The sequence below is a fragment of the Aphelocoma coerulescens genome, chromosome 1 (genome assembly GCF_041296385.1).
Source record: "Aphelocoma coerulescens isolate FSJ_1873_10779 chromosome 1, UR_Acoe_1.0, whole genome shotgun sequence".
Classification (NCBI taxonomy): Eukaryota; Metazoa; Chordata; class Aves; order Passeriformes; family Corvidae; genus Aphelocoma; species Aphelocoma coerulescens.
The window spans coordinates 72,726,237-72,748,776 of record NC_091013.1 but is presented as its reverse complement, the minus strand read 5'-3'; the positions used below and the strand labels follow the sequence as shown (position 1 = coordinate 72,748,776).

At 44.3% G+C, this 22,540-nt stretch overlaps 2 protein-coding genes and 1 long non-coding RNA gene across 7 annotated transcripts in view; 2 read left to right on the top strand and 1 right to left on the bottom strand.

The window, feature by feature from the left end:
* The first annotated feature begins 2,985 nt into the window (after positions 1–2,985).
* On the top strand, positions 2,986–7,852 carry GTF3A (general transcription factor IIIA). Of its 2 annotated transcripts, none has more exons than XM_069012871.1 (9): positions 2,986–3,139; positions 3,371–3,471; positions 3,860–3,956; positions 4,145–4,233; positions 5,161–5,234; positions 6,472–6,555; positions 6,943–7,172; positions 7,265–7,324; positions 7,578–7,852. In XM_069012871.1, exons 1-9 carry the CDS (start codon positions 2,993–2,995, stop codon positions 7,734–7,736), a joined length of 1,041 nt encoding a protein of 346 aa, XP_068868972.1. In that variant the 5' UTR covers positions 2,986–2,992; the 3' UTR covers positions 7,737–7,852. The 2 variants fall into 2 exon arrangements, with proteins under 2 accessions (XP_068868972.1, XP_068868978.1); XM_069012877.1 differs by having other exon boundaries at positions 7,539–7,627.
* On the bottom strand, positions 7,792–12,757 carry MTIF3 (mitochondrial translational initiation factor 3). 3 transcript variants are annotated; one of them, XM_069012895.1, is made up of 4 exons: positions 11,309–12,757; positions 10,326–10,789; positions 8,933–9,078; positions 7,792–8,076 (listed from the first exon to the last, which is right to left on the bottom strand). In XM_069012895.1, exons 2-4 carry the CDS (start codon positions 10,786–10,788, stop codon positions 7,864–7,866), a joined length of 822 nt encoding a protein of 273 aa, XP_068868996.1. In that variant the 5' UTR covers position 10,789; positions 11,309–12,757; the 3' UTR covers positions 7,792–7,863. The 3 variants fall into 3 exon arrangements, with proteins under 3 accessions (XP_068868996.1, XP_068869007.1, XP_068868991.1); XM_069012906.1 differs by having other exon boundaries at positions 11,333–12,757; XM_069012890.1 differs by having other exon boundaries at positions 11,196–12,756.
* Positions 12,758–12,980: 223 nt separating this feature from the next.
* Positions 12,981–22,540, top strand: part of LOC138109477 (uncharacterized) — a 34,299-nt gene continuing 24,739 nt past the window's right edge. For both annotated transcript variants that reach the window (XR_011150503.1, XR_011150502.1), the window contains exon 1: positions 12,981–13,226. This is a non-coding gene — a long non-coding RNA (uncharacterized lncRNA). The remainder of the gene's footprint in view (positions 13,227–22,540) is intronic.

Sequence of the window (22,540 nt, the reverse complement as noted above, 5' to 3'; positions counted from 1 at the left end):
CTGAGTAGATCCTGGTAGCTTAAAGAAATAATTTCAGAGTCTGACAGATTTACTACCCTGTGGGGGTTTTATGTGTGTGTGAGGGAGTTCTGTAATTTTTTCTTGAGGGAATGAACTGCCTCCTTTTTCTGAGTTTTTGCTCAATTTCAGCTTACAGATTATTAAAATTTATCAGCTGCAGTGTGGACCTTGCTTCCGAAATGTTTACCTTCAGATTTAATTTTTCTCCATTGCATATGTCTACCTCTTAGAAGGTTTACCTTTCACCTCCCACAGTGGAAAATTATAACATCAAATCTGAAAGGCAACCCACTCTCTTTCTAGCTCTCCTAGAGGACTCTTCAAAATCCTCCCTCTCACTAATCAAGTCAGAAGACATCAAAAATACAACACAATGAGAATCCTTCTGGCCTTGAGTCACTCACCATTTATATATTTCCAAAACTGGATTAAAATTCCCAGTGGACTCTGCTGAGATCTCAAAATGGCATTGCATAGCACAAAACCCAATGTGATGAATATTTGTTCTCTGTCTAGCCAGTAGCAACATTTCCAAAGTTTTCTGCCTTGCAAGCTATTTCCTCACCTGTTTTAGAGAGGCCTGAGGTAATAGCATTTCACAGAAAACAAAAAAAATGTTGTCAAAGATGAACATTTATAATTTCTTTTTTAACTTTCAGGTTTGTTTTTTATTGCAATTCCCAGACCAAAAAAACCCACAAAACCAAAACCGCACCAACTTTTTCTTTTATGTATTTTGGTTAATATTTGTTAGAAGCTGAGATTTTTTCAGACTGACTACCCTGCCGAAAAGAAGCCGATTTCTTGCCCTGGCTTTGTGAGGGTTTGACAGATTCAGCCCTCCCCTTAATCCTGCTACAGATGAGTGAGATACGAGACATCCCCCGGGGCCATGGGGATCTGGGGGATCTGCTCCTGGCCGGCATGAACTCCTCGCTCTGCAGCAGTGTGCTATGCACAGCCATTAGGTTCCCCATCCTTTGGCATTCCTGCCACCTCACTTCATGCATCCCTTCCCTCATCCAGTCCCCATAGATTGGATTCCTGGCCCTTATCTTCCCCCAGTTCCCGAAGCACCGCCATCTGCTCAGGCTTTACAGCTCTGAGGACACAAACAAGGAAGAAGGATTGGGAATTTTTTCTACACAGGATGATTCCCTTGTCACATCATATTCCAGCTTTCTTACCCTGTTCCTCACACCCACTCTGCGGGAAGAATTGCAGCAGATGGAGGATGTCACCTAAAATAAAGCTCATGTGACAACTCAAATAGAGCAAAACGGAGCAGATGATGTCATCATAGAATCATTTAGGTTGGAAAAGACCTTTAAGATCATTGAGTCCAACCACTAATCTAATACTGCCAAGTCCACTGCTAAACCATGTCCCCAAGTCCCACATCTGCACAGCTTTTAAATACCTGCAGGGATGGTGACTCAACCACTTCCCTGGGCTGCCTGACAACCCTTTCCTGAAGAATTTTTTCCTAACATACGATCTAACCTCCCGTGGCACAACCTGAGGCCACTTTTTCTGGTCCTGTCACTTGTTACCTGGGAGAAGAGACCTTCCCCTACCTGGCTACAACCTCCTTTCAGGCAGTTGTAGAGAGCAATAAAGTCCCCCGAGCCTCCTTTTCCCCAGGCTAAACACCTCCAGCTCCCTCAGCTCCAAGTCAGTACCAGGAAGGTGCTGAGCAAGGTACCACGGACCCTCAGCTCAGCTTAGCCTCATGTCCTCTTCCTCTGGCTGTGCCCTCAGGTGGCCTGGGGACACAGCAGGACCACAGGCAGAAGCTGATGTCAGGAGTCCAAGAGGTTCCCCTGGTCTGGACCAGAGGCTGACCAGCACTATGCAGACTCATCCTTGGACAAGGCAAGGAGCCAAACCGAACCTGCTTGGAGAGCCTTTGCCCCAGGACACAACCTGGCATCTGCAAAAGCCATGAAACGCTTCTCAGAGAGGCAGCAGAGCCCCTATGTCCCTAAAACCACAGGAGGGTTGTTACATATGGGCAGGGACACAGAATTAGACTTGTCGATCTCAGACACAGAATCAGACTTGTCATGACCCGATCTCCTCTGCCATGTGGTGGATTCTGTGCCTGGGACAGGGCAGCCCTGGATGTTTGTACAGTCTGGGGAATGAGATGCTGGAAAGCAGTGCCATGAAACAGGACCAGGGGGTCCTGGTCTGTGGCAAGCTGAATGTGACTCAGCAGTGTCCTGGCAGCCAGGAGGGCACACTGTGTCCTGGCGTGCATACAGGCACAGCCGGGCAAGGGAGGGAATTGTCCTGCTCTGCTCTGCACTGGGGCAGCCTCACCTCAAGTGCTGTGGCAGTTTCGGATGACACGATGTAAGAATTAAGCTGTTAGAGAGCATCCAAAGGAGGGCAACAAGGATGGTGAAGGGTCTGGAGGGGAAGCCGTATGAGGAGCTGCTGTTCAGCCACTGGTCTGTTCAGCCCGGAGAAAAGGAGACTGCGGGGAGAGCTCATTGCAGTCTAAAACTTCCTCATGAGAGAGAGGAGGGGCAGGCACTGATCTCTTCCCTGTGGTGCCCAGTGACAGGACCCGAGGGAATGGCCTGAAGTTGTGTCAGGGGAGGTTTAGACTGGGTACTAGAAAAAAGGTTCTTCACCCAGAGGGTGGTTTGGTACTGGAGAGGGTCCCCAGGGAAGTGGTCACAGCACCGAGCCTGACAAGAGCTCAAGAAGCGTTTGGACAATGCTCTCAGGTACATGGTGTGAGTTGGGAATGGTCCTGAGCAGGGCCAGGAGTTGGACTCGATGATCCTTGTGGGTCCCTCCCAAGTCAGGATACTCCGTGTTTCCGTGTGCGGGCCCCGCGCACGCAGCCACAGGACGGGGCTCCGTGTGCGTCGCTGAGGGCGCGGCCCCGCGCGCGCCGGCCGCACCGAGCACGCGCCGCCGCCGCCCCGCCCGCCCGCTCGGTCACGTGGCCTCCGGCATGGCCGGCGCGCAGGGGGACGGCGGCGGGAACGGGAGCGGGAGCGTTCTCCCCATCCGCCCGTACATCTGCTCCTTTCCCGGCTGCGACGCCACCTTCAACAAGGCCTGGCGGTTGTCCGCCCACCTCTGCCGGCACACGGGCGAGGTGAGCCGCGCCGGCTGGGAGTGGTCTGTGTGACCGAGGTGTGGCTGCCGTGCTGGGACCCCGCGTGGGCCCGGGCAGGCCGCTTCGCCTCGGGCGCGCCGGAACGCGGCGGGGGCTGCGGGTTGTGTCCGGGGCCCGGTGCGGCCGGGGCATGCCGCTGACAGCGGCCTCCCGGGAGCGGGCGAGCCCCCGAGCGGGGGGTTGTGCCCTGGAACAGCTCCTCTCTTTCAGAGGCCGTATGTTTGCGATTATGAAGGCTGCGGCAAAGGGTTCACGAGGGACTTCCACCGCGCCCGACACCTCCTCACGCACACCGGGGAGAAACCATTCGAGTAAGGCCCAAGTTTTTACTTCTGAAGCTGGAGTGCGGTTGTCCGTAAGGAAAGGGACGGGGCGGGGGTACAGGGCATGCATGCCTAGCTTTGGCGTCATGGGCAGTGCCATAACAGTGTGCACACAGGGCGGGACGTGGGGATCAGACTCTCTTTCTGGCAGTGATCTATAACAGATGCTTAAAGGAATGGGCAGATCTCCCCCAAGAATACATTATTAAAAGGCTAACTTAGCCTCTGGTTTTTAGTGTCTTCAAAACAAACTTTTGTATTTGAGTTGTGAGTTTCAGTAATTCTTCTGTGTTCCTCTAGTACAGTGTTTTCTGTATCTGCCTGGGGAACAAATCACTGTTTGACAGCAGTGATAAAAAACGCGGTTCATTTACAGGTGCACAACTGATGGGTGCAATGAGAAATTTGGAACAAAATCAAACATGAAGAAGCACGTTGAGCGCAAGCATCAAAATCAGCAAAAGCAATATGTGGTGAGTAATTATCTTTGTACTGTACAGTGGAGGCTAAACAAACTCCTTTTTGTGTATCTGGTGAAATACTTCAGCTTGTTACTATGTGGTACTTGTATAAGTTCAAATATCATGACTGGAATTTCAGCAAACACGTGAACTGAGCTGTCACTATTTGGCCTCTAATGATAATTTAATTTCCTCAATAGTGTGACTTCGAAGGCTGTAACAAGTCTTTCAAGAAGCATCAACAACTTAAAGTTCATCAGTGTCACCACACCAATGAACCTCCTTTCAAGTAGGTGGATAATTTGAATACTGAACTTTAATGATTCCATTTAAACACTGTAGATGAAAATAGGTGCCTTTTTTCTCAGCCTTTTCATTGATGTGGCAGTAAAAAAAAAAAGATAAATCAATGTGTAGTCAGGACTGCAAGTTTATTTCTTATAGTAGTCCTTTTCTCAGTGATCCGTTTTGAGCAACAGTCTTGGTGCTCTGTAACTTCAGCATTCCAGCATTTTTATAGAAAAATAATACAACACCCCCCCTCCCCACCAATTTTTAGTTCATATTTTGAAATACAAGCATAAGAGCATGCACAGTAAGGAAAAATACAGCTACCTTTATTTCCCAGTAAAATGCAGTGACTTGGCTGACACTGAAGTGAGTAGTACCTAGAAAAAGAGGAGAGACTTGGACATTAATCTTGGCAGCTGTGCACTGCAACTCCATTTGGGTAACACATCACTGTAGATCTGCTGAAAGCAAAGTTCAATCTTGTATTTCTTGCAGGTGGATCACACTTAACATGAGTGTTCATTCCACTTAAGTGAAATGCACTACTATGGTTGGATGACAGACAAAAAGAGTCAGTGCTCTGCTGTGGCTCCGGCTGCTGGTTCTGTACAAGCCACTTAAACCTTCCACTTTCTGTCCTTTTATGTTTGAAGAACCTGCTGTGTAGGCATGATACAAGGCTTGACTTTTTAGCTAAAGCTCAACTTGCTGTATACATGGAAATTATAGTATAATTCTAACTCTCAAAGGCATCCAAGTCTATTAAAAAAATACTATGGAATTTACTTTTACAAGGTGGGGACACACTGATCTCTAGGCAAAGGGAAACTTGGATTATTTTGTTCATTTTAATTGCTCTTAACTTAAAGAACAAAAAATACATGGATACAGTGAAAGAAATGAAACCACTGTGTTTTGTACCTAGATGTAATAAAGAAGGATGTGGAAAGTGCTTCTCTACTCCAAGTCGGCTAAAACGGCACGAGAAGATACATGAAGGTAAAAGTGTTTTTCCTTGCTGCTTAAGTTACGTTTTAGCAAAGGAACAAGGACTGCTTCCAGTGCAGAGTATGCACAGATGCATGACAGACGTGAAGTGTTCTGGGCCTAGCGATCCAGACAGACAAGAACAGCCTTTTTGAGTAGTGAAGTGGGATACAACTGCAAGGCATTGCAGTGTTCAGTTTCGGTGTGTTTGTGGCAGGCTGAACAGAGCTCAGGATTCCTTATTTCTTCTCCTGAGGTGCTTCCTTGTCAATAATCCATCTTTTGGAGATGGGCTGATGGTTAGGACATTAGCCTAGACCTCCAGAGCTTAGGATCAGTTGCTAGTTCTGCCACAAATTTCCTATGGAGCCTTGGCAGAACCACGTGTATTTTTAGTTATTAATGAACCTATGTGAGAGGTTTTTAAGTGAAGTCATCATGACATGGCCTTGTATGTTTGAGATAATCCTGCTACACTCCTATCCATTCTTTCATTGACAGATAACCAGCTTTCCAGTGATAGGAAAAAACCAAAACCAAACCAACCCAACCCAGCAGACTAGGAAGACTACTCAGAAAGCTGTGATTTGTACTGTGATCTCCCTTTTTTAAGACAGGGACTTGTTCATAGTCTTTTGAGCGCTCCAGTCCTGGGATTTAAATAGTGTTGACTTTTGTGGTTCCTGCCTGCTTGATAGAATGGTAGAATCTCTTTAGACTCTGGAATATTACTGTATGGTCAGTGTTCTATTTTTTTAATATGCAGGACAAATATTTATATAGAAGTAATATATATTATTAGTTATTTTCATCTATTTGAGAGAAGGTGTATGGCTGGGAGGAAGTAGCTTTACTGAAGCAAGGAGAGAGAGTTTCACACAATCATTTAGGTCAGAAAGGATCTCTGGAGGTCATAGGGTCCAGGTCCCTGCTCAAGGTGGGGCCAGTTAGACCAGGTTGTTGAGGACTGCATCCAGTGGTGTTGAATGTTTCCAGGGCTAGGGCTTCCACAGCCTCTCTGGACAACTGGTGTCAGTGATACAAAGTTTCTTACTTAAAGCTGTCAGGATTTTCTCTTGTTCTAATTTGTGTTGATTGTTTGTTGTCTCTTACCCCATTCCTGTGCAGTATGGGAGGAGACAAGGAATAACTGGCTTTTAATTTTCAAACACTGAAAGTGGAGTTCCCCCTTGTAAAACGACTGTTTTCCAGACCCTTTGTGATTGTAAACATCTGTCCTGTCCAACAGGCTATGCATGCAAGAAGGAAAACTGCTCATACATAGGAAAAACTTGGACAGAGCTTCTGAAACACAATAAAGTCAGTCATACAGGTAAATTCCAAATGCTTTAGTAAACTTATGATACAAATATGAAACCAACTGCTAATCTGGAGTCCTTGCTGAACTCATTTCACCAACTTGTCATTGTGTCCCAACTTGTCTAACTTTATTGGTAAAATGGCTGTCACTCCAGACCTTTGATGAAAATTCTGCTCAATATACTAACTTAGCTTTGTGATTCAGTTAACAAAAAATTGTTTAATGTAGGATTTCAGATCTGGATAATTCACATTGCATTATCCTCCTGAAGTCTCTAAGTTCCTTGCATTTCATGTTGATTGTTCTAATGTTGATTGTTCTAATGGACCACTAGGGTTTGATTTTGAGCTTCTGTAAGAAATGGTTAATTTATACTCTGCCTTTCTTTCTCCCACTCAGAGCCAATAGTTTGCAGTGAGTGTAACAAAACTTTTAAACGGAAAGATTACCTCAAGCAGCATCAAAAGACACACGCTGTGGAGAGGGAAGTCTGCCGCTGCCCCAGAGAAGGATGTGGAAGAACTTACACAACTTTATTTAACCTTCAAAGCCATATTCTCTCTTTTCATGAGGAGAAAAAACCATTCTCTTGTGATTATCCAGGTTGTGGAAAAGTGTTTGCAATGAAGGTATGTATTTTTTTAACTGTTCTTATCTGAATCACATAATCTGAAATTATAAACTTCTTTCTTTCTTTCCCCCCTGCTCTTTGTAACTGTAGCAGAGCCTAGCAAGGCATGCAGTTGTACATGATCCTGAAAAGAGGAAGCTGAACTTGAAAGTAAGTTACACTCTTGGAAAAGTCTTATCAACCCTACTCTGTCACTGTAGAGGAGGGTAAACATTGTCTATTATAGAATCAGACTTCAGGCAGGAAAACAATATCTAGTTAATTTGTGAGATCCTTAATTTATGAAGCTCCTTTAGCTAATGCAGTCCTGGCCTGTACATTGATTTCTTCTTTCCCCACCACAGCAGTAACCTTTGCTCCACAGATATGTTAAGTTTACTGATTCTGGATCATCTTCTGCCAGGCAAAGCGTTCTCGGCCCAAGAGGAGCTTAGCCTCTCGTCTCAGTGGCTACATTCCTCCTAAAACACAGCCAGGAAAGGATGAGGTTGTGACAGAAAGCAAGGCAGTGGATGAGCTCACGGAAAATGGAATACCAACTGTTGAAATTCAGACTCTGTAGCAAAGGTTAACCGAGACAACGTTCTTCATGGAATGACCAATGCAAAACTCAACAATGACTTTATCTAAAGATAATATTTTTATTTTATTTTTTAATAAATTACTATTGTTTACACAGCTTCAGAAAGTCACTGATGCAATTCATTTGACTTCAGATCTTCATTTTCATCTTTCTTTACTGTATTGTTTTTCTTGATTTCCATCTTCTGATGTTCTTTCAGCTCTTTGTCAGACATGTGCCTCAAAATACAGGTACTCACTCCTTCTCTAGCAACTTTTGGCTTGGAAAGATAAGTGGCTTTCTCAGACACAGTCTCCAAAATTTGATCAAAAAGTTCTAGCTAAAAAAGAGGAAAAAATGGAACTAAATGAATGCACAAATACAGGCAGAAAAACATTTCAAGCTGCTCTGTAATAACATGATCTCCTGCTTAGTTTAGCTATTAGCTGAAACAAGCTAGTCCTGGTTTGAGCACTTCACCTTTTCCTTTCTTAACTGTTTGTTCTTTACTCATAAGCAGGTTTAGGCAAGTCACTAGAGGGGCATTCAGCCTTTTCCTAACACTAATTCACTATAGACATTACCAGGGAAAAAAATCTTGCATGGAATATTTATAAAAAATCCATTTGTGCAAATGACAGTGAAGTCTCAAGGCCCTGCAATTACACTGGTAAGTTGCCATTTTTAGATGTTCACATTGCCAGTCTTGGAACACTATTCCAGGACTTTTTTACGTAGCAATGGACAACTAACCTCAGCCAAAGTTGCACAAACGCAGCCCCAGAAGAACAGTTGGTGAAATAATCCAGCTAAAATACAGACAAATTCTTTTAAACCTCACTTTTAAAGTTTTCAGTGGGTGAGCTGGCTAAAGCCATAGATAACAAAATTGCCCTGGCCCCATTAATAAGGCGGTGCTGCCTAGGAGTAGGAACTACTACTACTACTAGGACTCTGCTGTCCAAGCCAGTATTGCAGCTGGATTCTTAAGAAGCACGATGTTTGAATTGTCTCTCTGGGCCTACTTCTCTACCCGTGTTTGAACAGGAGCAGCTTAAGGCAGGCAACCATTACTTGCACGGGACCTAGGTCTTCACTGAGATACTAAAAATCATGGCAGTACTGAATAGGGATGGTCAATACAGCTGCAGCTATTTAATGACATTGACTGGTCCAGCCTTCAGGAGTGCACTTACCATGTCTGTACTGCTACCTTTTGCTTGCCGGATGGTAACCTTAACATGGTGTTTCTTTTCAATCCACTGTGCTATCTGTTTAGTCTTGGTCTCTAAGTCGTTCCTGGAAATAGCTGAAGAAAAGGATAACTCCTTCTGAACCACCCCTGTTTAAAACAGAATTGAAACTGCGTTGGCTTAACATTTGACACACTTGTACTAGTTGCTCTCTTTTATCAGCTTATGGTGCTTTGTCTGCTTGACTCCTTCCTCCCATGCTGCTTTCTCAGAGTGCCCCGATCTCATTGTCTCAGCATGTATCACTCTCACCTTAAAGGGTGCCTACTTGATACTCTGACACTCACTGCCACAACTGGGAGACTGAATGCATGTTTGAGGCACACCAGGAAATCTCTTCAGGGTGAGAAGGCTTAAGGTATTTTTAATGACAGTCTTGTTCATAGTTATAGTCTTGTTCTTGTTCGTAGGTCTAATGGACAGGTAAGCATTGGATCTGGAATTAAAGACTTAGTGTGCAAATTCCTGTGTTCTGCACGTAGGACAGCTGAAGGTAAAAGCTTTGACGTTAGATAGCTCTTCATCTCAAGCCCATTTTATTGAATGCTGAAGTGCAATATTCAGTTGGAAGTGCAACAATGCCTTGTAATATATTGAACTATCTACAGTCTCTTCCTCCTTGAAGTTTCTCTAAAGTAGTCACCACCTGAATAATATTTTTGTGGCTTCTTTAACAGAGCAACTCATTACTGCAGTAATGCTCTCTAAAATCAGAACTCTACCCAAAGCACAGCTATCTTTGGTAGCCTGAGGATAAGAGAGGATACAAGGTCACACGCCTTTTCTAAAACCAAACTCAGTTTGTTAAACTGTTGGAGCAGGTTGTCTTAAGAAAAAAACCAAACTGAAAAGTGTTCAATATTGAAAAAGTTTTCTCTTACTCTGTACAAGAAAGGGCTCCAGATTTTGTCTTCCTAGAAGCAAATAAGGAAGAGAGTGTTTCATGACTACTGGTGACAAACTATGTAATTATGTTGGTGTATCTGGTCCTTAGTTTGTAAAAACTGCCTGTCACTCTATGCCTTAGTAAAAGAACAGAAATTCAGTGAGTCTCATGGAACCAGAGCCTAGTTATATTCTCTCAAATAAAGGTATTTTTTTTAAAGTCAGCAGATGCCAAAATAGCAAATCCTGAGAGGGCAATAGAAGGCTTCTCTGGAAGACTGGACTAATCCAAAATTTTATTTTCACCACTGCAAATCCTTAACAGCACAGACTGCAGTGACATTACTTTGGATTTACACAAATACAAGTAAGAGGATTTAATCTGCTGAAACCACTTTTAATGCAGCATTTTTCAAAGTCCTCAGTGTTGTAGTGTTTACAATGTACATACCTGGCTTTGGACTTGCTTTTTTCTTCTCTGCACGTTTAAGCTGTTCTTCGTGAATCTGCTGCCCAGTCATTAGTCTGTAAACTGGAGGTTCTACATTCTCACGAAGCAGAACTAGTTTCAGGCCCTGTTGATCCATAAGTCTGAGTGCCTCTGCTCGGTGCATGTTTCCTAAGCTCTCTCCATCCTGGTTGATTACGTGCAAAACACGATAGGGAATTCTTCGCCCGACACTTCCAAATGCTGCTTTCCTTTTTGGTTGTGTGTGAGATTTTTCATCTGTACAAAATGGTTGAGTAAGCCCAAACACAGCTGACTTCCTAGGGTTGGGTACCAGTATCCAGAATGGAGAAAAGAGCCACTTTTGTGCTGTCTGTGTCAGAAGAGTGCCAAAGAACCTTTTTGCATATCTGTTCCCATTTCTGGTTGTTTGACATAAATGTTTCACCATGCACAAGGCAGTCATTCTGAGGAAGAAGAAAAAACAAGTTCTGAGGAAGAAGAAAAAACCCTATCAGTCAGATTTTTCTAGTTATATTAGAAAGACTTGACTCCAGGTCAGTAAACCCTAATGTTTGTAACTACTCTTTTAAAATGATACATGGCGTTACTAAACAGAATGAGCAATCAACAGTCATTTTACAGTAAAAAAGGGATTTAACCCAGAGATAATATCTGACAAATGAGCAAAATTTATGAGTTGATGTTACCTTCAGCATCTTAATATCTGAGCCCGAACTCCTTTAAAGGATCCAGGACTTCTAGTTCCTTTCTCGTCACTTTCAAATTTAAATTTAAATAAATTGTTACAGGTATCTATCCTGACAGGGTACTCCCGAAGCTATAAACTTTCAAACAAGCTTCAAAATATACCCGTGCTTGAAGACTAGTGAAACTCATCTTTGAGACATTTCGTCCATTGGATTTTTTTTCCCCCATTCTTCCCTGGTTCACGAAATCCCCCTGGCAATTTTGGTGCAGCTGACCATTACTTGGCGTTTTGTTCAGACCTTCAGAAATCGTCCGTTTTCTAACAGCTGCAAAAAACTTTAGAAATAAAGAGCAAACTGTGAGTATTCTCTGCAGGTTTTGTATTCTATGTTTAAAAGGGAGCAATTGCAGGAAAAGCCGAGGACGATGCAGGAAACCAAAGACATGTCACACCAGAGGAGTTGGCAAGAGTGTGACCTCTTTTGCCCAGGAAGGAATGTGACTCCACTCTATAAATACATGCATACATACACATATCTATACATACATACATGACATTGTGTAAACATGTATCCATGTGCATACATACACATGGAAAAGGCATAAAGCATCAGCAAGGATAAAGAGCTGGCACAGGAACAAGTGAAATGACCTGCCTGTGAATAAACTTAGTCTGAAAAGGGGACTGTCTGGAGCCTGGGATGGACCTCATACCTCAGCAGTAGGGACAAAGTCCATGCAAACTGCTTGAAGAAGGAGCCAGATCAGTTCATGAACAGGGCAGCCTGATAACAGCTATGTGCTACAGCTGGATCCAGAACTCAAGCTAACCACAGGACACAGAAGAAAAGTAACAGCATATCCACAGCAGTCTAAAACCAGCTGGCAGAGCTACTGTCCTTTCCTGCCCCGGGCTGTGTCTCTGTCCAGTCCAGACCCCTGTGAAAACAGCTTTTTGTCTGGCTGTGACAACAGCCCTACGACTGAACACCCACTGCCAATACCCAAGTGTCTTTGTGCATCATCAGTGCAGCCACACAAAAGCCTCGATGTCCTTATTTTATAAATGTTTTCATAAACCAGCTCTGGATCATGCACTGCAGACTTGGTCTGCAATCCAGGCATCACTGCTGCATTATTAAATGATATAATTAAATTTATCTTCCATTCAGAAGAGCCTGGCTTGCCTTTGAGAGCTACTGATTTATAAAACTAAGTAGCAGTATCTGCAATGGAATAGCAGCTTATTCTAAGGAAATGTCGATCTTGCTCTGCTAAACACATGGTGTTGCCTTTATACTCCTTCATTCTCTGCTGCTATTTAAATCTAGTAAATCCAGCCTTAGCTGTCTGAAAGAAAATAACCCTCTTCTTTATGGAAGGAGTTTTTTTCGCGTAACACGGCAGGTACGAGTGTTTCGCGTCGTGCATTTCGGTCATCCTGTTGGCATCCTTGTTGGCAAGAACGGCTGACGTCGCTGGGTGGGAGCTCTAAGGAGCGGGCAGCTACGGGCATACTGGGAACCGTAGGAACAGCCGCGCTTCCTGCGGGAGCAGCCGCGGTTCCCGTGCTGGGCGGCCGTCACGGGAGGTAGCCGCTTCCCGCGGGCGTCCGTCCTGAGAGCAGGGAAGAAGGGCTGTGCGTGGGGCTGTCACCGTGCCCTGCCGTGCCCGCGTTCCCGGCTGTGCGTGTCGCGGAGGTCACTGCGCGTGCCTGTGCCGTGCCCGTGTGCGTGACCCGCGGCTCCCTGTGACCCTCTCTTACCTGCGGGCCAGGCCGGGCCGAGCCGGGCCGAGCCGAGCCGAGCCGAGCCGAGCCGCCGGCCCGCCGCAGCAGCCGAAGGACCGGCCCGAGCCGCCGGGAAGTTGCGGAACGCCCCACCTCTTCCCCTTCCTCTTCCTCCTCCTCCTCTTCCTCTTCCTCCCTGCGCGCCTCCGTCTCCTGTCCCCGCCCCGGGCGTCCGCGCGTGCCCGCGGGCGTGAGCGCGCCTCTGCCGGTGCGCGCCCGTGTGAGCGCGCGTGGCGGGTGCGGGGTGCGAGCGGGGTCCGTGTGTGCCTGCGCCCCGCTCCCTGTGTGCTCCCGCCGCTCCAGGCCGCCACACGCGGTGTGCCCCGTTCTGTGTGTGCGGCTGTTGGGAGCTGCTGTTCCCTGCATCGCTCCGTGGACTCCCGGTGTGCCTTTGCTGCGCTGCGGTGGGTGTCAGGACCGCGGCTGGGACAGGGTTCCCACTGTGCCCAGGGCCATCCCAGCAGGGCGGCTTGTTGCTGTGAGCGGGGATTACGTGGGTGCTGAGTGCTGCGTGTGTGTGTGTTGAGGCATAGAATCACAGAATTTGGGTTTGGGTTGGAAAGGGTTTTTAAAGCTCATCTACTCTAACCCCCCTGCAATAAGCAGGAGAGCAGGAACATCTTCAACTCGATCAGGTTGCTCAGAGCCCTGTCTGACCTGATCTTGAATGTTTCCTGGTATGGGGCATCCACCACCCCTCTGGGCAACTTGTGACAGTGTTTCGCCACCTTCCTTGTAAAAAACGTCTTCCTAACCTCTAGTCTAGATCTAACCTCTTTTAGTTTAAAACCATAACTCCTTGTCCTATCACTACAGGCCCTGCCAAAAAGTCTGTTCCCGTCTTTCTTATAGGCCCCCTTTAGGCACTGGAAGGATGCTGTGAGGTCTCCCCGCAGCCTTCTCTTCTCCAGACTGAGCAGCCCCAGATCTCTCAGCCTGTCTCCATAGGAGAGGTGCTCCACCCCCCGGAGCATCTCTGTGTCCCTCCTTTGGAGTCGCTCGAGCAGGTCCATGTCCTTCCTGCGCCGGTGGCCGCCGAGCTGGATGCAGCAGTGTGGCACAGCACCCGTGTCCCGTCCCCACCCGCGGGGCCGCGGGCCGGGCTGTGTGCGGGGAGCGGGCAGGGCACGGCACGGCTGAGTCTGCAGGGGTCAGCAGCGTGTGCGGCTCTGCAGCTGCGTCAGTCACTCCGAAAGCGGCTCGCATGCTTGGATTTGTTACCTTCTTTGGTAGGAGGCTCTGCCTTGCGTTTGTGAGCTCCTCCATCCGGTTTGGAGACAGAAACCTTTGAAAGAGAAGCTGAAATTCATGTGCAAGCGTTATGTCCCCAGCTGTAAGGAGCACGCTATGGCAGTCAGCCGCTGGACAGCATGGGAGTTGCTGTCTGTTGCTCTGGAGACACTGAGGTGTGCTGAGGACCTCTTTCCAGAGCCCAGGTGTTCGTGTCTATCGAGGGATGGTGTTTAGCCAGCCGGGCAGGAGCTGGAACAACACTCAAAGTGTGCTTGTGTTCGGAATGTAGTACAAACTGGAAGCAGGTGGGGGGAAGGCCTTGTCTGCTGTCCTTCCTGCTTAAAACCAGAACTTTTTAGCTTACATGCTTTAGGCCACAGCTAAGTGACCCCTCTTTCCTGTCCTCCTTTTCTGCCCAGGAGGAAGAAATGCAATGAAAATCTGATCTTTATGTTTTCGGGTTATCTTTATCTTTTGATCTATCTGATCTTTAGCTTTCTGTTCTTAACTGTGGTGTTAGGATGGTTTAGTTTCATGTGCTTGCGGTTTTTGTTTTGTCATTATGGTACACACGTGAAAAAAGGTCTGTCATTGCTTCATGCTCTCCATCTTCACAGAAGACATCATGTGGTAATTGTGTGCAAACCCAGAAAACTTTACTAAATCAGTTCACAATCTGAAGTTCATTCATATCACCTTATCCTCATTAAAACTCCTCTCCTGCAGTAATGAATTTGGAAAAATGCCAGTAACAGAATTAGCCAAATAGATGGTGAGCTGTGTTAAGAGCCTGAATGACAACTGTAGCTTCTCCTATTATATGCAAATGGAGCCAGGTTTTTCCATCCTGCTCTTTTGTGCTTTTTAGTATTTCAATCGGGCTTTATGTCTTTAGAGTTGTAAGCTCTTTGGGAGCAGGGATTACCATCACTTACATCAGTAGAATGCCTAAGAAAACCGGATCTCAGTTTGATGCTATTGAAACATGAATTATTGAAATTCTACAGTATCCAGATGTGGAGAGAGAGATATTCCACAATAAGAAAAGGTGAGACAAAAGGGTTTTTTACTGCTCTTTTCATGGTCTGGAAATCAAGTGTGGAATTTGAATAAGTATGAAGGGAAATTTTGGCAGAGCTGAAGCCTGGAGAGATATTTTTTTCATCATCAGCTCTGCAATGTGCATTAGAAGAGAGCTTGTCAGCAGCCCCGCTTGCAGTTAGCTACTATTGCCACTCCGAGAACCATCCCCATAAGACAGATAATTTTCAGCAGTGTTAGTAGCAGCAATAAAGCTAATAATCCTCTTCACTGTGATAAAAACTACCTGCATGAAAGCAAGGTACTTCAGAGCATACAACTCACATTCCTTCTCTCCCCGTTATTTAATTCTGTTAAGTTTAAACCTGATGCTTGTTTTACTTCATGCCTTTCTAATTAAATTTAGTGTGCCAAGAAATAGCGCAGCCTTCTCATGCTGTTTGTCCTCAATTAACTTGATCTTTCTGGGGGTTCATTGTACTCTTTCTCCTTGTTCTTTGTCTCATGTCTGTTTACACTGTAATTGCCCTGGGGCCATGTTTTTGTATGTGCCTGCCACAGCGAGACTGCAGTCTTAATTATTTGAAAGACACTATCATAATAAGTGCAGTTAATAATAACTTTCTTCCTTCTACTTTGCCTGATGCACATCATCCTCTGCCCACCCCTGACAATACAGTCAATCATTTGTTTGCTTTTTAATTCCTAAATCTTCATCTGCCTTTCTTTTTTTTTTTTCATTTGACATTTACTTACAAAGTTATTGTTTTCACTTTGTTATTTTTTGAGCCTATTAAGGCCTGTTCTGCTAGACCTTGTGCCAAACCATAGACATTTCATTCCCCAGATAATTTTAAATGCAAATATATGAGAAGGGGGAAAGGATGGGTGGATGGAGAGGTTTCTTGTCCTCGTACATGAGCAGTGCAGTGATCTGCCAGTTTGGATGTTATTAATGTTAGTAATTATTGTGAGGCTCTAGATGCTACTGAGAAGCTTCTTCCACATTAACAACTGATCTCTGGGGGATGGTTTCTGTGTCCCCTAAGGATGCTGGAAATTGGTTCCAGGCCTTCTAAGTTTTGGGGTTAATTTCAAAATCAAAGAATCACAGAATCATCAAAGTTGGAAGAGACCTTCAAGATCATCTAGTCAGCCATCAATTCAGCACCGGCATAGTCCCCCCTAAAATCTCCCCCAAAAGCTATTCATTGTGGGGACAGTGAGCAGTTTGTGATGCCCAGCAGAGAGTGAGGATGCCTTTAGCTAGATGACAACGTGTTCACCTGGAGACCCAAGGCTATAGTTTACTGTCATTCAAACTTCATCACTCATCTTGTGGAAACAGGAAGCAAGCTGCTGAAGTGCCTTACACCTGCAAGGAGCTCTTACCTGCTGGCTCTGGGTGGAGGACTGGTCTTTCCTTGGTCCACAGTGAATATCTTGCTGCTGCCTAAACTGGAGCTGTATTTAGGAATATCTGCTAAAAAAAATTTCAAATGCCAAACAAGATAATCAGGAATTTATTGCTGATATTGTGGGGTTTATGCAGTGCCTGGGACCCTTGGACATGGAGCAGTAGCAGTGGGTGGGACAGCAGGTTTTTTCCAGTCTTATTACTAAATCTGTTATTAGTCTCCTGCACACTTGTGCTTACAAAAGTACTGAGCATCTGGAGGGCTGCTTACCCTGTGCACCTCTGTTTTCCTGTTTTTTCTGTATAATTCCCTCCTTCACAGGGCATTTCAGCGGGGAAGCTTTGGGGAAGACGTGGAGAGAGTCTCCTACTCCTCCCCACTCCCCACTCCTGCTGGCAGCTGGCATAGCCCCCCTCCACCTTCCTGCTGGTTATAATCGTGGCTGTGTGTTTCTGCAGACCCCTGGTTCAGAGCGGGGCCGTAGCCTCCCCTTTACACTCCTTAGTATTCCTTTTCCCGTTAGTGTTTATAAAAGACTTTTGCACATAACTTAGATAAAAAACTCCCTTGTGCTGAGCTGAGCATTGCCATATGGCAGAGAACACGTCAGAGTAAACATGTATTTAAAGGACACAGAAATTCTGGGTGTGTAGTAGGTCCAGATTTCTGGATCTGCAGTAGCTCATTTACTCCTTTTCTATCCACAGCTTTTGAAAGTTGCTTCCTACACAAACTTCTCTATTTTTGTTCTAGCAAGAGACAGCAAAAAATTAAAGAAAGCCCAAAAATTTTGTTATAGTGAGTGGTAAATGGTCACTTCTAACTGATGCTCTGCATAAAATATACAAATATAGTTGAAACAGATAGTTTTGTTTGATTTCTGAGATCTACCCCTGTTGTGGGAATTAAAACAAATCTTTCGAAGATGCATGCTCTGCCATTAAATTGCTTGGGCTGAATTACTGAATCCAGGCAAAGAACCAATTTTGCTCCGTGAAAAGCAAGGCTGACTGAATTTATTAAAATGTTAATCATAGAGCAAGCCTGTGGGTCCCTGGGGTGAGATGCAATTAGAGTTAAAACTTCAGAGTATAGAAAGTTTTTTAACTGTCTAGTTTTACATCTTGACTGTAGGGAGAGGAGTTTCCACTGTACATTGAGGACATTGTTCTACAGCCTTTGCAAGTTGTTGGGTTCAGCTGCGAAGATTTTAAAAGCTGCTTTTGTTGGCAGCCTAGGACACATCCGTGACCTTATTAAAGTGGAAGTGAAAGCTCTCTTCTTTTTTTTTTTCTTTTTTTTTTTTTTTTTGCAACAGTAAATCTACTAATTTTACAGTCAGTTGAACAGCAATAGATTAATTTGTTTAAAGTCTGCATTCACAAAGAAAATGTGAACTTCGCTGCCTTGAATACCCGAAACTACAGTGCGATATTTAAAGGGTAGAAACTATTACAACTTGCCCTAGAATGGTCCAAGCAGTTCCCTGTCACCTGCTTCTCAGCACAGGTGCTGACCTCCCCGTCTATTCTATCCCTCCTGACAGACTAGCAGCCAGGCTGGGGCTTTGTGTGCAACAGAGAGCGCTTTTCCAATGACTGGGCCAGTTTTCTTCAGCAACCACAGGAAGCAGAATAAAGAAAAGGTTAAGGGCCACCACAAGGGTCAGAATGGGTTAAATTTAGTTAACATCAGAGGTTATAGCTTTTAACAAGAGCATGAAGGAAACTTATTCGAAGATGCAATTTGTTTCTTCTTTGTCAACCATTATTTTTTTTTACTCTATTGATAGTGACAGCTTAACAAAGTTTTTATACGCCAGGGTTTTCATCCTTTAGAGGATAAAGAACTGTGATGCAAAAAAGAGATGCAGGTGGAAGACTTTATAAAGCCTCCATGATTTTCAAATTGAGGGTTGAAAGTAGGCTCCCTGCGTGGCTAAGTCAAAAATAATTTGTAAATGTTAAAAAAAATACACATTACGGACAGAGGAGCTGCTTTTTTTTTTCTCCAGTGTAGCTCGCCAAGAGTAGTGCTTTATCAGAAGCCTTACAATCTGCCTGATTTGGTATGTATTTTTTTCCAAGGTAATCTTATTTTCTTTTTTATCGCCCTCTAAAGATGATCAAAGTCAAATGCCTCTAACAACAGTCTTCATCATCTCCCTTCAAGATATTTTAGTCTATAATGTACAGTCTTGGGGTTTTTGTGGGTTTTTCTCCCAATTTAGTGAAGAAGCAGAAACTAGAAAATGCACCCAGTGTAGTTGCAGTATCAGGTTCTCAACCAAATTCTTGGAATGCAAAATGAGGAAAGTTTAAATTTTTCTGAAAATTATTGAAGAAAAATATTTTTTAAATGGTGCAGTAGCATTTTTACATTTTTGTACACAAGAGATCATCTTCTGCCAGTCATTTTAAAATCAAAATTAATTAATAAAATCACTAAATTTTTTTTTGTAGTTTTATCTTGATACAAAGCAGAAACCTGAAACCAAAATTTAGTTAAGACTGATAATTCATAACTACAAACAATGCATTTTGGTGGGTTTCTTTTTTCTTTTTAACATGTTTTCCTCAAGGGAAGAAAAAAGTTAATGTGATCATCCTGTCTCCCTATCCATCTGTCTCTCTGCAAGCTCTCTCAGCAGTTTTAATTGCTTGGACACTTCAGGCCAGTTTGGCAAAGAAATGGGAGCCTCAAAGATATTGTACATTTATAATAACTATATGTATTTATGACAAGTTTTGTGAGAGCAGTGGAGAGACCTTCGAACTGGTGTCTTGTTCTGGCAGAAGAGTTCATCTGCTGACCAGAGTGCATATGTGTGTGGGCTGCCCAGGTAACACACAGGTATTACCAGACCTGATTGTGGCCTTTCAGTGCTTAAAGGGGTTGTCCTCTTTAAGTAAAAAAGAGGAAATTAATTTTTTACACTGGCAGATAGAGATAGGACATAGGGAATAGTTTTAAATGAAAAGAGGAGACATTTAATAGTAGATATTAGAAAGAATTTTTTTGCTCGAGGGTGGTGGGGCACTGGAACAGGTTGCTCAGAGAAGTTGTGGTTGCCCCATCCCTGGAAGTGTTCGGGACCAGGTTGGCTGGGGCCCTGAGCAACACAGTGTAGTGGGTGGCATTCCTGCCTTTGACAGAGAGGTTGGAATGAAATGATCTTTAAGGTCCTTTCCAACCCAAACCAGTTTATAATTCTATGATGCCATGATCATCTACAGTCCACAGTGTCTTTTGCCTTGCCAGCTGCTCAGGGGCTGCATGGGTGATGTAAGGCTGAGGGGGATTTAGAGACAGGAGACGGAGCCAGAACATTTCGATGGCAATGGAGAGGTGTAGGGAATATGCTGGGGTGATTTGGATCTATAATCCTGGTATTTGATACTGTAGGTCTGTTGTAGAAGATAGGAAGACTGGGAACTGACAACACAAGCCTCAACAATTCAAGTGTCAGTTATTTCAGTGCTCACTTGCTCACAGGAGAAATTTCGTCTGATTTGTGGTGTCATTGTGTGTGTGTGTGACGAAGGCTTGAAGCTTCCAATTCACTTGCTGTTAACTCATGCTAGTGGTGGGTTCCCAGCCATAGAACCAAGAGCTGGTTGTTCTCTCCAGAGGGCTGGATTGGGCCTTTTGGTGCAAGTGATCACTTTGACCTTTCTGGGAGAGTTCTGTTTGGAATCAGTTAGTATGAACTCTTTTGTTGGAGTAGAATTAATCCTTCTCTATGGGACAGCTAGCACATCTAGAGAAAGTCTATGCAATCATAGATAGAAGCATTTGCACTGGTATGGTGTACAGGCAAGTGTATGGACTCTTGAGAGGCTAAGGACTAGAGAAGGAGAAGGGGGAGCTGGAGAAATACAGGGCCTTCTCTGTCCCCAAAGATGAGGGAAATGGCACAATCCAGCCCAACCAGTTGAGCCCTGTGTACCCCCTCTCTCTTCAGTCCACACGGGACCAAAGCCTCTGCTGAGGAGGTGACTTCGAAAGGCCTAACTGCAGTGAGAAACAAATGAGAAAAAGTATGGATCTCCACAGCCCAGACAGACTGGCCTGGAAAAACACAACAAAACCTCCCACTTACTATTCTGCTCACAAGCTGCCACCAAAACTCAGCTGTGAGGAGAATAAGAGCATCTTTTTAAAAATGTAAAACTGTCTTTTTTTTTTCTTCTTCCTCTGAGCTGCTCTTACAGGCTTTAAAGCATTAATTTCAAAAGCTTCACAAAAGCAGCAGGCATCAAACAGTCCAAGCTGAGTGGAAGCTTGGGGAGGAGAATTGCAAAGTAAGTTGTGAGGGTGATGGCTGCAGACATGGAAGCAAGGTTGTTTGTTTGTTACAAGTCAGTGATCATAGCTTGCTTTTAATGATGGAGCAGCAGAGAAGGAGAGTTAGAGCAGCCCAAAGAGCCCTGGATTCACACAGCCTAAAGTTCAGCTACATCTTTTGTCTCATGTTTCTGTTGTCTGGGTGATTCTTGAATTGGGAGTCAGAAGATGTGAGTTTTGACTGCAGTGCTGACGTGCCCTGTGACCTTGGACAAGTCTGTTCATCCCCGTGTTTCTCCTCTCATCTTTTTGCTCACTTAAAATCTCTCTCCCTTTTTACTTGCAGTGTCTTTCCCCAATTACACATCTGGACCATGGCTATCAGAATGCAGCTGTGCTCTCAGGTTAGGCACTGCTATTGTCTGAGTTGAACCATAAAGAAATACTGCACTGAGCACTTCACTAGGATTCTCCTGTTATCTCAGGGCTTTGCTGACAACCTTAATAAAGTAAAAGTCCTTCAAAAGACAGTGTTCCTGCCTACTGCCCAACTGCCTGCTTTTTCTGTAGCATCTTGAACAAGAAAAAACATCAATTATGATCCCTGGGTTGTCAGAAAAAAATGATTTATACTATTTCATACTTCCTGATTATTGGTAACATATTTTTTGTTCCTGAAATCTCAGCAGTAGCTTCAGTACTTCACTGTGCCTAATTTTCTTCAAAGTGAATTATAAACCAGCATGCTGCTATATATCTTACTCATTTTTATAGGTTTTCCTTAATTTTGCTCTTTTGTGGGGTTGCAGTTCATGTGCCTGAGACTAGAGACAAAGCCTCCTTCAGAATTAATAACACAGTACCTCTGAAATCTAGTCCATTTTATCCCCATAAGGATGGGGTCCAGTGCCAGGATAGCTTGCTGTGCAATGTGATCTCAGGAAAATTGAGTATGTTCTTTAAGTTCAACTTCCCTTGTATATGCTTCTCTACCTGGTCCACGATATCAACATCATATAAATAAACCCTACTGTGCTCTTGGGAAAAAAAAAATTTACATCCTTCAGCAACAAAGCATGCATACCAATAATCCATATCTGCCCTTGCATCTCCTTCTGTCCCAACCAGAATTCAGACTGGATTTTTCTGTGAGATCCTTAAGGAAACTCATCATCCAGAGTTTTGTGTTTCACGTTTTCCTACAATATTGTGTCTTTTTTCTTTATATCAGGTGTGCTCTCAGACAGTATCTACAACAAACCTCTCACAGCTTTCAGTGTCCTGCATAAATTATCTGATCCCAGAGTTTGTGCAGTTGTGATTTCAGATCCCACAGTGCATTACCTCATGCTTGACTTTGATAGTGTCCGTCCCCCTTCCCTTCTTCCCTCCCTCCACATGATATAGGATTATAAGAACAAGTTTGTGGCTTCAGGAGAAATGGCTGTCAAAGATAATTTAGTACTTTGTGATAGAAGTGCAGAATTGGAGAATAATTTGGGTTGGAAGGGACCTCAGGGGGGGTCATCTGCTCCAGTGGTATACTAAGAATTTTGGAGTATGACCTCAACTTGGGTAAAAAAAAACCCCTTACTTATCTGTGAATCAATTAAGGAATTAGCAGGACCTGAGTGGTTCTTCCCTTTTACATTCTAATGAAGGGTGGAGACCCTTATGTATACATTTTCTTAGAAGCAGTTACAGTCCTACAAGTTCAGTACACTTGAATATAAGAAAAT

Excerpts from the sequence above, each read along its gene's own strand:
- MTIF3 (XM_069012895.1), bottom strand. The coding sequence starts at position 10,788 with ATGACTGCCTTGTGCATGGTGAAACATTTATGTCAAACAACCAGAAAT. Across the intron at positions 9,079-10,325 it reads AAAAGCAAGTCCAAAGCCAG|GGGTGGTTCAGAAGGAGTTA; the intron begins GTATGTACATTG and ends TGTTTTAAACAG. Across the intron at positions 8,077-8,932 it reads AAGGTAGCAGTACAGACATG|CTAGAACTTTTTGATCAAAT; the intron begins GTAAGTGCACTC and ends CCTCTTTTTTAG.
- GTF3A (XM_069012871.1), top strand. The coding sequence starts at position 2,993 with ATGGCCGGCGCGCAGGGGGACGGCGGCGGGAACGGGAGCGGGAGCGTT. Across the intron at positions 4,234-5,160 it reads ACCAATGAACCTCCTTTCAA|ATGTAATAAAGAAGGATGTG; the intron begins GTAGGTGGATAA and ends TTTTGTACCTAG. Across the intron at positions 7,173-7,264 it reads GAAAAGTGTTTGCAATGAAG|CAGAGCCTAGCAAGGCATGC; the intron begins GTATGTATTTTT and ends TTGTAACTGTAG.